The 13,642-nt window shown below is 47.3% G+C and overlaps 1 protein-coding gene across 2 annotated transcripts in view; it reads right to left on the minus strand.

Moving 5' to 3' along the window:
* The window catches only part of CUNH19orf38 (chromosome unknown C19orf38 homolog), an 18,021-nt gene extending 11,995 nt beyond the window's left edge, over positions 1-6,026 (minus strand). Inside the window, exons 1-2 of one of the 2 annotated variants that reach the window (XM_050125437.1) lie at positions 5,859-6,026; positions 3,504-3,812 (exon numbers count right to left, since the gene is read on the minus strand). In XM_050125437.1, the coding sequence (XP_049981394.1) occupies positions 3,504-3,812; positions 5,859-5,901 (352 nt within the window). In that variant the 5' untranslated portion in view covers positions 5,902-6,026. The remainder of the gene's footprint in view (positions 1-3,503; positions 3,813-5,858) is intronic. The other variant, XM_050125436.1, reaches the window with a different exon arrangement.
* Positions 6,027-13,642: the final 7,616 nt, after the last annotated feature.

Raw genomic sequence — 13,642 nt, forward strand, 5'->3', positions numbered from 1 at the left:
CAGACACTGAGAGAAACAATTAATAAATGGGACCTCCTGAAGCTGAAAAGCTTCTGTAAAGCAAATGACACAGTCAAAGAGATAAAACGACAGCCTACAGAATGGGAAAAGATCTTCACTTGGAGGTCTGATCTCCAAAATATACAAAGAACTCAAGAAAATGGACACCAAAAGATCACATAAGGGGGCTGGAGAGATGGCTCAGAGGTTAAGAGCATTGCCTGCTCTTCCAAAGGTCCTGAGTTCAATTCCCAGCAACCACATGGTAGCTCACAACCATCTATAATGGGGCCTGGTGCCTTCTTCTGGCCTGCAGGCATATACACAGAATATGGTATACATAATAAATAAATAAATAATTTCAAAAGATCACATAATCCAATAAAAAAAAATGGAGTACAGACCTAAACAGAGAACTCTAAACAGAGGAATCTAAAATGGCTGAAAGACACTTAAGGAAATGTTCAACATCCTTAGTCACCAGAGAAATGCAAATCAAAACAACACTGAGATTTCATCTTACACCTGTAAGAATGGCCAAAATCAAAAACACTGATGACAACTTATGCTGGAGAGGCTATGGGGAAAAGGGAACACTTCTGCATTGCTGGTGGGAATGCAAGCTGGTACAACCCCTCTGGATGTCAGTGTGGTGATTTCTCAGAAAATTAGGAAACAACCTTCCTCAAGACCCAGTAATACCACTTTGGGTATATAGCCAAAGGATGCTCAATCATGCCGCAAGGACATGTGCTCAACTATGTTCATAACAGCTTTGTTTGTCATAGCCAGAACCTGGAAACAACCTAAATACCCCTCGATTGAAGAATAGATAAGGAAAATGTGGTACATTTACACAATGGAGTACTACATAGCCGAAAAAATTAACAACAGCTTGAATTTTGCAGGAAAATGGATGGACCTAGAAAACATTTTGAGTGAGGTAACCCAGACACAGAGAGACAATTATCACATGTACTCACTCATAGGTGGTTTTTAAACATAAAGCAAAGAAAACCAGCCTACAAACCACAATCCCAGAGAACTTAGACAACAATGAGGACACTAAGAGAGACTTACATATATCTAATCTACATGGGGAGTAGACCATAGAAAAAGACAAGATCTCCTGAGTAAATTGGGAGCATGGGGACCTTGGGGGAGGACTGAAAGGGGAAGGGGAGAGGCAGGGAGGTGAGCAGAGAAAAATGTAGAGCTCAATAAATATCAATAAAAAAATGTATTAAAAAAAAAGTTTTCTGACCGCTTTGGGCATTGCGCACATGTGATGCACCTTCCATAATGCTGACAAAATGCTCACACACATAAACAGATGACTGCGGATTTCACAAGAGCTGTTTGAAAGGCTCATTTCTCTGTATTGGCACTGGAGCACCAAGATGCGTGTCTGGAGCTGCCACGCAGGCTATGCCACCATGAAGGGAAAGGCCCTTAAAATAATCGGGGAAGGAGGGCAAGGTGACGTGGGGTTCCTGCCATCTTGGTGTTTGTTTGAGACAGGCTCTTTCTATGTAATTCATTTTTTTTTTTAAAATTCTAGCCATGTCTGAATTCACACAGTGAACTGCTTTCAGTGAACCAACAAAGCCCTTTTGTGGGTGAATACAATTTCTTTTTCATTTCTTTCCTTTTTCCAATAGGAACTGGTGTGCCCCAAGCAGCCCTCAAACTTGCTATATGACAAAGGATGACCTTGAACTCCTGATTCTCTTGCATCTACTAGGATGACAGACACGGGCCTGTGCTGGGGATGAAACCCGGGGCTTTGAGAATGCCTGGCAAGTGCTCTAGCAATGTAGCCACCTCCCCTGACAAGTCTGTTTTGAGACAAGCCCTCACTATGTACCCCTGGCTTGCCTGGAACTCTATTTAGACCAGGCTGGCTTTGAACTTGCCTCTACCTTCTGAGTGCTGGCACTAGAGTGTGTAAGCACCAAGCCTGGCTCCCGAGTTGTTGTTGTTGTTGTCTAATTAATTGGTTATTTATTTTTTATGTTTGGGTGTTTTGCATGCATGAATATCTCTGTACCACTTGTGTGCAGTGCCTGTGGGTGCCAGAAGAGGGCAGTAGGTCTCCTTGGGTTGGAGTTAAAGTGGTTGTAGGAACTGAACCAGGCCTTCTGAAAGAGCAGCCAGTGCTCCAAAATGCAGAGCCATCTCATCTCTCCAGTCCCCCCATGTGGTGTTTTTGAAACCAGGTCTTGCTCCATAGCTATGATTGCCTGAACCTTGTTATGTATGCCATGCTAAAATCATACTTCCTATATAGCCTAGGCTGGCCTCAAATTTGAACAAATCCCCTTGCCTTACCCTCACATCTTGCTACTGAAGCTATATTGAATGGTGTTTTGTTGTTGTTGTTGTTGTTGTATGTTTGTTTTGTTTTGCCAAATTTTTGAGGCAGGGTTTGAATAGCCTTGGCTGTTCTGGAACTTGCTCTGTAGATCAGGCTGACCTCAAATTCACAGAGATCTGCCTGTGCCACATGCCTGGCCTTGCTCTTTAAAAATAATTGTGTTAATTGCATTTCAGTTATTATCCTTTTGAGCATGGGAAGGCAGTGTATGCACACTAGCATGTGTGTGGAGTGGAGATCAGAGGTTAGTTTTGGAGTTGCTTCTCTCTGACACCATGTGGAATCTAAGGGTGCCCCCAGCACATGCCGAGCCTTCTGTGTTTGTCTCACACACCACCTTCCACTCAGCTCCCCCTAAGCCCATACCTGGGACTCCAGACCCACAGAGCAAACCTGATGTGGGAGTGTCATATATCAATCTGTTGATTTCATTGGTTAAGAAATAAAGAAACTGCTTGGCCCTGATAGGTTAAAACATAGGTGGGAGGAGTAAACAGAACAGAATGCTGGGAGGAAGAGGAAGTGAGCTCAGAGACGCCATGCTCCCTTCTTCCGGGCAGACGTGATAGCTCTGCTCTCTGAGGCACAAACGATGAAGCTCCGAGCCAGGATGGACATAGGCTAGAATCTTTCCTGGTAAGCACACCTCGTGGTGCTACATAGATGATTAGAAATGGGTTAAGAGGCTGAAACTAATGGGCCAAGCAGTATTTAAAAGAATACAGTTTCCGTGTAATTATTTCGGGGCATAAGCTAGCCATGTGGGCTGCCGGGTGCCGGGGACGCAGCCCCGCCGCTCATATTACAACACAAACCCACCCCATCTCAGGGAAAGAACACAGATATGAGGTCTGCAGGGCTCCAGCTCAGTCAGATGAAGAGCTGAAGTCTGCTGTGCCCACCACTCCCTGCCATACTCCGCATGCTTTTCCTTGATAACTGAGCTGCTTCCTGGGATTTCCCACCAACACATAGAGGCAAGTTCTAGCCTTTGCACACCATTTCCCTGCTCGAAGTTCAGGGTGTGTCTCAGGTGGATGCTTCTCTTCCTTCAGATTTACGTATTGCACCAAAGCGACCAGGGAGGGCGACGGCAGCATGGCTGGGGTTCTGCATGGAGTCTTACCTGGGAAGGAGACCTGCACCGACTGGCTCAGGCCCGACAGCTGGGGCTGGCTGTGCTCGCCCATCACAACATACTGACAGCGGAAGTTCCCCCCAGCAGGCTCACTGCCTCCACCAGTCACATTGAATGTTACACCAGGCTGATCTGAGGGGGCCTGCAGGAGCTGGACTGCCTCTTCCCCTCGAAACAGGGTGAAATTGGCCCCTAGAAAGTCCTCTGGGGCTGTGCACGAGATGTAGAGGGGATCATCTTGGCTGCTTGGGTAGGGGGGAGCCAGGAAGATGGATGGTGCAGGAAGAGCCAAGGAGCCTGTAATGAAGAAAGATAGCTTAAGCTGGCTGTGTTCTTGGGACCAGATCACCTACTCTATATGCATGCATATATGCAGAGTCCACATGCATGTGTGTGCCTGGGATCAGACTATTCGAACCTTCTGTTGATCTGCACTTGATGTTTGTAACAGGACACTCACCACTGTTACCTGGAACACTGCTTACAATGGCACTCATGTGTCAATGTTTTTTAAGTCACTTTATTGACAGTGGCAGTAATTATTATAAACAATACAATGATGCTCAGTCAACAATACTACGTATCAGTCCCTTCTGTAGTTGATAGGGACAAGGCAGTGGACTATAGAAACAAACAGAAGCTGGGGCTGGAGAGAGGGCGCAGTGGTTAAGAGCACTGCTACCCTTCCAGAGGACGTGGGTGTGATTCCCAGCACCCACATGGCAGCTCACAATTCAGTCTGCAACTCGGGTCCAAAGGGATTTGTCGCCCTCTTCTGGCCTCCACAGGCACCAGGCATACAGCTAGTTGCCCAAACATGCAATCAGGCAAATCCCCGATCCACAGAAAATCAAATGAGGGCAGAAAGGAAATAAACAGAAGTGCTGACCTGAGGAAAGGGCAGGAGGAGCTCTGGGCAATGGAGAAGGCTACTTGTGAACTGGGATGACCTCAGAGGGTTTCCCAGAAGAGGTGACATATAATCCGAGCCTTGCTAGTGGAGAAGGACAGCAGCAAAGATTGAGGAAGAACCTTCCAGCCTGAGGAAATGCTGTGGGAAGAAGGCCAGAAGGTGGATGGGGCACACAGATGAGCTGAGGGTGTGTGTGGCTCAGTGGTAGAGCCCCTGCCTAGAATCCCCCAGTGAGGGGCTGGGGTGGGACTCAGTGGTAGAGCCCCTGCCTAGAATCCCCCAGTGAGGGGCTGGGGTGTGGCTCAGTGCTTCTGTCAAGCATATTTGAGGCCCTGGATTCATCCACAAGAACAGAAAAGAAAAAGAAAATCCAAGAGGCGAGTTCATGTTGGTTGGTAAAGGGTGGGTAAAGGAGAGATAGACAGGAGGGTGGAAGAATCCACCTTACTGCTTGGGGCTGGGGGAGGGGTTGGAGTGGGTCTTCTGTAGGAAGCAGCCTCTGAAGGGACCAATCAATCTCTTGCCTAGCTGTCACAACTTCCTGACCAGAGAGAGAGTCAGAGGCAATCCATTTTGTCTTCTTTAAATTTACTTTCTGTGTATGAGTAATTTGTCTGCATGTATGTCTGGGTAAAATGTGGGTACCTGGGCCCTGTGGAGGCCAGAAAAGGGTGTCAAATCCCTTTGGACCTGAGTTACAGAAAGTTGTGTTCTGACATGTGGGTGCTGGGAATTGAAACCAGGTTCTTTGGAAAAGCAGCCAGTGCTGCTAACTGCTGAGTCTACTCTCCAGTCCTTGTTTTTTTTTTTTTTAATTAAATGTATTCATTCATTTCGTGTGTGTGTATGAATTTGTGTGTGCTGCGTGTGTGTATGAATTTGTGTGTGCTGCGTGTGTGTATGAATTTGTGTGTGCTGCGTGTGTGTGTGTGTGTGTGTGTGTGTGTGTGTGTGTGTGTGTGAATCAGAGGACAGCTCGTAGGAGTTGGTTCTCTCCTTCCACTCTGTGAATACCAGGATCAAACCCAGGTCATCAGGGCGGCAACAAGTGCCTTTACCCCCTGAGCATCTCATCAGCCCCTCTTTAAACAAAGAAACAAACACATACATCCCTGGCAGGAGCCCCACCCTGTGTTAACTCCACAGGAACGCCTGAGCTAACCTCCCCTGACAGCCCAAGTCCCTTACTCTGAGTGCCACGGTTCTGGAGCCAGGGGGGCTGAGTCAGGGACAGTGGCAGTGCTGGTGGGATGCTATTTCTATAAAACTTGGCTCCGAGGGGATGAGAAGGCCCAGACTGGCAGTCAGGCAGTCTCCCGGGCTCCAGGCTAGCTCTGAGGGGATCTAACTCATCTAACAACTAGAGAGGATAGTCCCACTGTGCTTTCTGACCCGCAGGGCGGGTGGGGGAGGGCAAACTTCAGACTCACCAGATGCAAACAGCAGAACGGTCCATGGCATCTCTCTTCCCATGTGGGGCTGGGAAAGCTGGCGGAGGCCACAGGATCGGGGGCTCCCTGTCAGCCCTGAGAGCAGAGTGAAGAAAAGAGAAGCAAGGGCTGGTTTGTACTGTTTCCTCAGTGGCAGGAAGTTGCACACACACTTGGGCACCAAAAGAGATTCTCTCCTGTCCCCACCCCTTCCCCAAACACAGTCATCCTGCCACTGCTTGTCAGCCTCACTGGCTACAGTCTGCACACTGCAGGGAAGACGGTTCCCTCCCTCAACCCACTACTTTGGTAGTGGTCTAAGCAGGAAGTTTCCGCCCAAGACACACCAACAAGTGGCAAAACCAAACGGCATGGTGGCATCTGGGGGTCAAAGCTCAACTTGAGCCCTCAGGCAAGACCTAGTGCCACGATGTTGTTGCAGTTAGAGAAGAGGTGAGCGTAAGGGACAGTAATTAGATCCAGGGGCTCCTGACGGCACATGCCTTGGTTCAATCAGAGGCCTGGCACCAGGGCTAAGAGTGCTTGCCTAGAAATCCCCAGTGAGGGGCTGGGCAAGGCTTCCTGGGAGAGTGCTGGGCTAGGTTCTGAGCCCCGTGCCTAGTCGTTGGCTGCCTCACGGCTCCCCGGCTATTTGAAGGAACAACAGATAGAGAAATAGGAAACTTAGCTGTGCGTTTCTGTACAGCCCTCTCATCCACTCTGAAGTCTACGATACATTTTACTTAGTTTCGCCTTCAATCCTAAAATGTGCCTGACAGTCTACACTAGAGGGCAGCTTGTGACCACTATGGTGACTTCAGGGAGCATGGCCCCACGGGCGATGGCACAGGGCCTGCAGATGGTGCCATTACTTGGGAGGTTCAGGAGGAAGTATGCTACTGGCCGCAGGCTCCCAGAGTTCAGATGCTTGCATGCCCAGTTTGCTCTTGGCTCTGTTGTAGTTCTGGCCGCCACACAAGCTGCCTCCAGCCCCACCATCCTGGAGTCTACCTCTGGAACCATGAGCTCAAATAAAGCCCTCCTTCTGCGAGTTGTCTTGGTAGTGGTATTTATCAGGTCAGCAGAAAAGTAGCAAATACAAGTACCAAGGAAAAGAAGCTGGTTCTGGGCTGGAGAGAGCACCGTGGTTCAGAACGATCGCTGTTCCTCCAGAGGACCTCGGTTTGGTCCCAGTACCCTCATGGCTGCTCAGAACGAGAGACAACTCCAGTCCCAGGAGACCCAGTGGCCTCTTAGGGCACTCTTGGGCACTATACACAGGTTGTACATATGGACAAAACACTTGTAAAATAACCGAATCTACCCAGACACCTGGGCTACACACTGACCAAGACAAGAGAGACCCTGTCTCTGTTTTTTATTTTATTTTATTTTCTGAGACAGGGTTCTCTGTGTAGCTCTGACTGTACAGCCGAGACCCCCGTCTCAAGAAAAAAAAAAAAAAGACAAAACAAACAAACAAAAAAAACAACAATCACATGCCAGGCATAATGGTGCACACTTTTAATTCCAGCATTGGAGAGGATGCAGAAACAGACTGAGTTCCAGGACAGCCTGAACTACAGAGTGAAACCATCTTTTGTTTTATTCATTTATTTATTTATTGGTTTTTCAAGACAGGATTTCTCTAGCCTAGGCTGTCCTGGAACTCACACCGTAGACCAGGTTGGCCTTGAACTCACAGAGATCCACCACTAGTTGTTGGGACCCTCTTAAAAAAACAAAACAAGGCCAGGAGATGGTGGCACAAGCCTTTAATCCCAGCACTCAAGAGGCAAAGGCGGGTGGTGATGGGGATCTCTGTGAGTTCAAGGCCAGCCAGGTCTACAGAGAGAGTTCCAGGACAGGCTCCTTAACTACTGAGAAACCCTGTCTCGGAAAACCAAACAAAAACAAAAAAAGGCTGTTGGTAGGTGACAAGCCTTTAATCCCAGCATTCCAGAGGCAGAGGCAGGAGGTTCCCTGAGTTCCAGGACAGCCAGGGCTACACAGAAACCCTGTCTCAAAAAATTAAAACAAACAAACAAAAACAAAAAACAAAAAAATGAAAGAAAAAAATAATTTTAAAAGGCTGTTATGATGGATTAGTAGGCAAAAGTGGTTGCTACTGTCCTGTTGGACTCTAGCGTCCAAACACCGAGGAGGAGTCGCCCCCAGAGACCACCTCACACACCACAGCCGATGCAAAAGCATGAGGATTTTATTAATTCTGTCATGACAGGGTCCCCCAGCATTCAGGAAGCCGAGGGACCTCGAATAGCTGGTACAGTCTACTTTTAAAGGAGAAGGCCACAGAAACAAGGGGGGTTGTTCTTTGACTATTCTGATTGGCTTATTCGAAAGGGCTATTACCAATAATTGACTGGAGAGCTGTTGCCAGATCAGATGAGGTAAGAGGTCATTTTGACCCCGTTTCCCAGGGGACTGAATCAAAACATACGTGTATGGGTAATTGTTCAGGAACTGAGTACGTGCATGTGTAGCTGTTAGATCCTTGGTTCCCAGGGGAGGAGGGGAAGCACTATGGCACAGAGGCTGAGAGGATTCAGAATTGTCTTAAAGTCTTACAGGGCTAGTGAGCCAAGTTTCATCCCTGGAATCCATATGGTGGAAGAAAGGCTGAGCCTCACGGACTGATTTCTGCACACCATGTGGACAGGACGTCACACAAGGTCTCACACCACATGCACGCACTATTAATAAATGGAATGAAAAAAATTTAAATTCCTAGCAAGACTAGTCAAGGTGACAGAAAAAAACTTTACCCAGGGATAAGCTAGGAGAGGTCGTTATAAAGGTGCAGACCTGGAAAGATGCTATGGTGGCGAGTTGGGACTCCCAGGGTCTTGGGTTTCTACTGCTGCGATGAGACACTCTCCATAATCAAAGGAAATCAAGACAGGAACCCAAGCAGGGCTGGAACCTGGAGGCAGCAGCTGATTCAGAGGCCATGGAGGGGTGCTGCTTACTGGCTTGCTCAGCCTGCTTTCTCATAGACCCCAGGATCTTACCGCCCACCACGGACTGTGCCCTCCCACATCAATCATCAGTCAAGAAAATGAGCTTCAAGCCAGGCGATGGTGGCGCACGCCTTTAATCCCAGCACTCGGGAGGCAAGAGGCTGGCGGATCTCTGTGAGTTGGAGACCAGCCTGGTCTACAAGAGCTAGTTCCAGGACAGGCTCCAAAGCCACAGAGAAACCCTGTCTCGAAAAAGCAAAAAAAAAAAAAAAAAAAAAAGAAAGAAAGAAAAGAAAATGAGCTTCAGGCTTGCACAAAGGCCACTCTGCTGGTGACATTTCCTCCACGGTTCTCTCTTCTAAAATGACTCCAGCTTGTGTCCAGCTGATATCAAACTGAGCAGCACATTGACCCCTTATCAAAGTGACATGCAGGCACATCAGTAGCCACCCAGAACTTTGTGTTTTTCATTTGTCTCCAAGACAACATGTTACTATTAATAACAATATAAAACATTTTAACTTTTAATAGACCCACCGTCTTCACAAATTCAAACACTTTCAAAGTCCAGTTTCTTTGAAATGAGTTTCTCTAAAACATCAAAAATCTCTTTGAAACTCCTAAGTCCAAAACTTTGGAATTTCTTTAAAATTTCAAAGTCTCTCAGCTGTGGGCCCTTGTAAAATCAAAAACTACTTTCTTGTTAAATACTTTCTTGTTCCATGAAGTAAGAACCAGGGCAGTTAATTAAATCAGAATAAAGTCGAACAGCGTGAGAGACCCTTGGTGCTGGCCTGGCACTCAGTCATGTCCCATGGGCCCCATTTCACCAGCGTGCCTTCCTGTCTGAAGCCCAGGCTCCAGCAGGCTCCAGCAGGCTCCACTCCACAGCTGCTGCTGCTGTCCTTGGTAGTCATCCCGTGGTACCAGTCTCTCCAAATGTGGGTGCTCTGCTGCCACAGGGCTGGACCTTCTCCGATGGCCTCTCCTGACCGCTCCCAGCACCAGGCTTCAGCTGCTCTTCCTTCATGCCACCTGGAACACTCTTGACATGACCAAGCAAATTCAGCTGCCAGCGCGACGGATCAGATTGGCTGCCTCTGGAGCACAGAAAAGCCTTCCAGGTTGACGAGTGTCACTGTAATGGTGCCGGTCTCCTGGCTTAGTTCTCAGCTCCAGATGACCAGCATCAGTTGTCCTAGGACAGCAAAGGCTTCACTCCAGTGTGACAGGTCTCAGCCTTGGCTGAACAGACCACAGATTCTTTGTTTGTTTGTTTGTTTGTTTTGAGGCAGGGCCTCACTCTAGCTCTGGCTGTTCTGGAACTCACTGTGTAGACCAGGCTGGCCCTGATCCACCTGCTTCTGCCTCTCAAATTCTGGGATTAAGGACATGTACCATTAGACCCAACTGTGCTTCTTCTGTGATTTTTTTTTAAGACAGGGTTTCTGCCACAATCCCAGAGAACTTAGACAACAATGCTGACACTAAGAGAGACTTACATAGATATAATCTACATGGGAAGTAGACAGTAGAAAAAGACAAGATCTCCTGAGTAAACTGGGAGCATGGGGACCTTCGGGGAGGGATGAAGGAGGGAGAGGAGAGGCAGGGAGGGGAGCAGAAAAAAATGTAGAGCTCAATAAATATCAATTAAAAAAAAATAAAAAAACCCAAAACGAAAAAAACGAAAAAAAAAAAAGACAGGGTTTCTGTGATAGTTTGAGTGGAATTGGTCTGCTTGAGCTCATGGGAAGTGGGCACTATTAGGTATGGCCTTTAAATGGGCAGGTGTGGCCTTGTTAGAGGAAATGTGTAATGTGGGGTGGGCTTTAAGGTCTCCTATATGCTCAAGCCATGCCCAGTGTCCCAGATACTTCTGTTGCCTGCAGATCAAGAATGAACAAGATATAGAACTCCCAGTGTCTTCTCCAGCACCATGTCTGCGTGCATGCTGCAGTGTCCAACATGATGGTAATGGACTAAACCTTTAAAATGTAAACCAGCCCAATTAAATGTTTTCCTTTTTAAGAGTTACCAGAATCGGGCTGGAGAGATGGCTCAGAGGTTAAGAGCATTGCCTGCTCTTCCAAAGGTCCTGAGTTCAATTCCCAGCAACCACATGGTGGCTCACAACCATCTGTAATGAGGTCTGGTGCCCTCTTCTGGCCTGCAGGCATACACACAGACAGAATATTGTATACATAATAAATAAATATTAAAAAAAAAGAGTTTCCAGAATCTTGATGTCTCTTTGCAGCAATAGAGACCCTAATTAAGAGGCAGGCAGATCTCTGAATTCAAGGCCAACCTGGTCTTCAGCTTCAGATTGAGTATCAGGACAGCCAGGGCTGTTGACATAAAGAAACCATGTCTCAAAAAAGGAAAAAAAAGAAAAGAAAGCCAGGCCTTGGTGGCATATGCCTTTAATCCGAGCACTTGGGAGGCAGAGGCAGGCAGATTTCTGCGAGTTCAAGGCCAGCCTGGTCTACAGAGTGAGTTCATAACTCCCTGAATAAATATCCAACCTCACTGTGCATGGTGTGCCTATCCATCTCTCGCCCGCCGCACATGGGGACCTGGAGACCTGCCGCATGGTCTCATGTGCCGCCCCTGCTCAATACTGGCTGCTTTCAGAACCAGCAGCAAGCTGCTGGGGACTTGCAGCAAACCCAATACATTGGTGCTGAGACTCCCAGCCCGGAGGGTCGGGATCCAGAACCAGGTATTTTCTCCACAACAACCACGTGTTCCATATGTCTACTTCGATTGGTGAGTTTCCCTCATTCAGCTAAAATTGTGTTTGGACTGACCCAGGGTCAGTCAGCCCCTGCTAGCACTGCACACATCTATGCGGTGCATTCGACTGGGGGCCCAGGGTCCCTCAGATTATTTCTCCATTTCTTTTTCTTTTTCTCCTCGTTGTAAAAGGCCACTAGGAGCAGCCTCTGGCCTCTCTGGCTTCTGAGTCACCCCGACCGGATCCAGCCAGAGCATAGCACCCCACCTGGGGTCAGGGGATGCCCGGCCACTGGTCCTGTGGTGTTTGTGCCAATTTGCACCCCACCTATAGGGGGAGAGGTCCTGTTATAGGCCTTGTGGTGTTGCCGTTTCACGGGTTTCCAGCTGTGAGTAGCAAGCCATCCATGTCTGCCCCCCCTGAGATGCCCTTTTAGAGGCTCCAAAACCCCAGGCCTTAGCTCTTATCCTCATTCCACCCGTGTCCCATCAGCTCCACTTTTATGGGAGCTTTCTAACTACTGTCAGCACACAGGCAAGTGGACCCTGCCATGGTTACTGCTGCCAACAAGATTGGTTGGATCCACGAGGCGGCTTTTTTCAATTCCAGCCTTTTGCTGCCCTCTGTGGCTTGTGGCATGGTGGCTCAGTGACAGGGCAGATCACACCTCTAGGTCTCTCTTATTAAGCTTAAAAATCCCAGCAGCTCAAAAATTGTGGCTTTTTCATGCAGCATGTGACTGCTGCTATTTTGACTGAGGTCGTGTGACCTTACCACCATCTTAATTGAGGTAAAGTGACTTCACCGCCATCTTAACTGAGTGGCTTTTCCATACAACATGTGGCTGCTGCCATTTTGACTGGGGTCAGGTGACTTTGCTGCCATCTTGGCTGAGAGCCAGGTCAGGTGACCAAGTTCTGCCATCTTTACTGAAGTATGTCCTGCCTTGTCCCCTGGTTTACTTTTTTTTTTCTTCACTAAATTCCTCTTGTTTATTCTGTTGCATATGTTTTGTGCAGTGGCATGCTTTTGGTAGGGCCCACCAAGAGCATCCACTTTGCCCAATTCTTGTTCACTCGCTCTGTGTGTCATCATACATGTAACTTAAATGTACCCATGCTTAATGTTATAATTGTTCATTGCATGCCATCTTAGACTACAAAAACAATAAGTTCACATTTTAAACTGGTATGTACTTTTAAGCCTCTTACAAAAAATGCTTTATATTTAATTCAACCCTCATTTTTTAAAATATTTATTTATTTATTATGTATACAATATTCTGTCTGTGTGTATGTCTGCAGGCCAGAAGAGGGCACCAGACCTCATTACAGATGGTTGTGAGCCACCATGTGGTTGCTGGGAATTGAACTCAGGACCTTTAGAAGAGCAGGCAATGCTCTTAACCTCTGAGCCATCTGTCCAGCCCCCAATTCAACCCTCATTTAAAGTATATTAAGCTATTCTCTACTATTGTTAGTTCTGCCATTAACCTTATATTGCAAGCAGTTTTTTCTTCTTCCTGTCTTTTTATGAGTGTAAATCTTACCTGTTAAGAGCCAGTACAGTCAAGCTCAGACCCAGCCTTCCAGGCATATTCTATACTGTAGTTATACCTGATAAACAGCCCTCAACTGCTCAGAGATCTAGGAAATATGGCATTTAAATATTTAATTATTAAAAAACTTTTCATAACAAAAAGAGACAGGCTGACTCCTAGCAGCAGCACTCTATTTGCTCCAAAGAAGACAGAAGACAGAAGGGCACAGACCAATGTCCATCTACAATTCGCTGCAACTGCCAAGCACTGACCATTGGGCGAAACTGCCTTTCATCTAAACTAAAGATCTCCAGACCATGGACAGAATCGCTGGAATCAACAGCCTAGCTGCTCAGGTCAAGGTAGGCCTGTCTTCCTACAGATTTCTTAGCCCACAGGACCTTCTAGAGCCTGGCAGGCCCTGCACTAAACAACAAAAGGAAAATGCAACCTTCAGCAACCATGGAGGACCCTGAAGAGTAGTTCTGGGTGCCAACTAAGTAAATTCTCTGTCATTTTTTTT

Source organism: Alexandromys fortis, unplaced genomic scaffold (assembly GCF_014885135.2).
Source record: "Alexandromys fortis isolate MF-2015 unplaced genomic scaffold, M_Fortis_MF-2015_v1.1 scaffold_242, whole genome shotgun sequence".
In the NCBI taxonomy this organism is placed as follows: domain Eukaryota; kingdom Metazoa; phylum Chordata; class Mammalia; order Rodentia; family Cricetidae; genus Alexandromys; species Alexandromys fortis.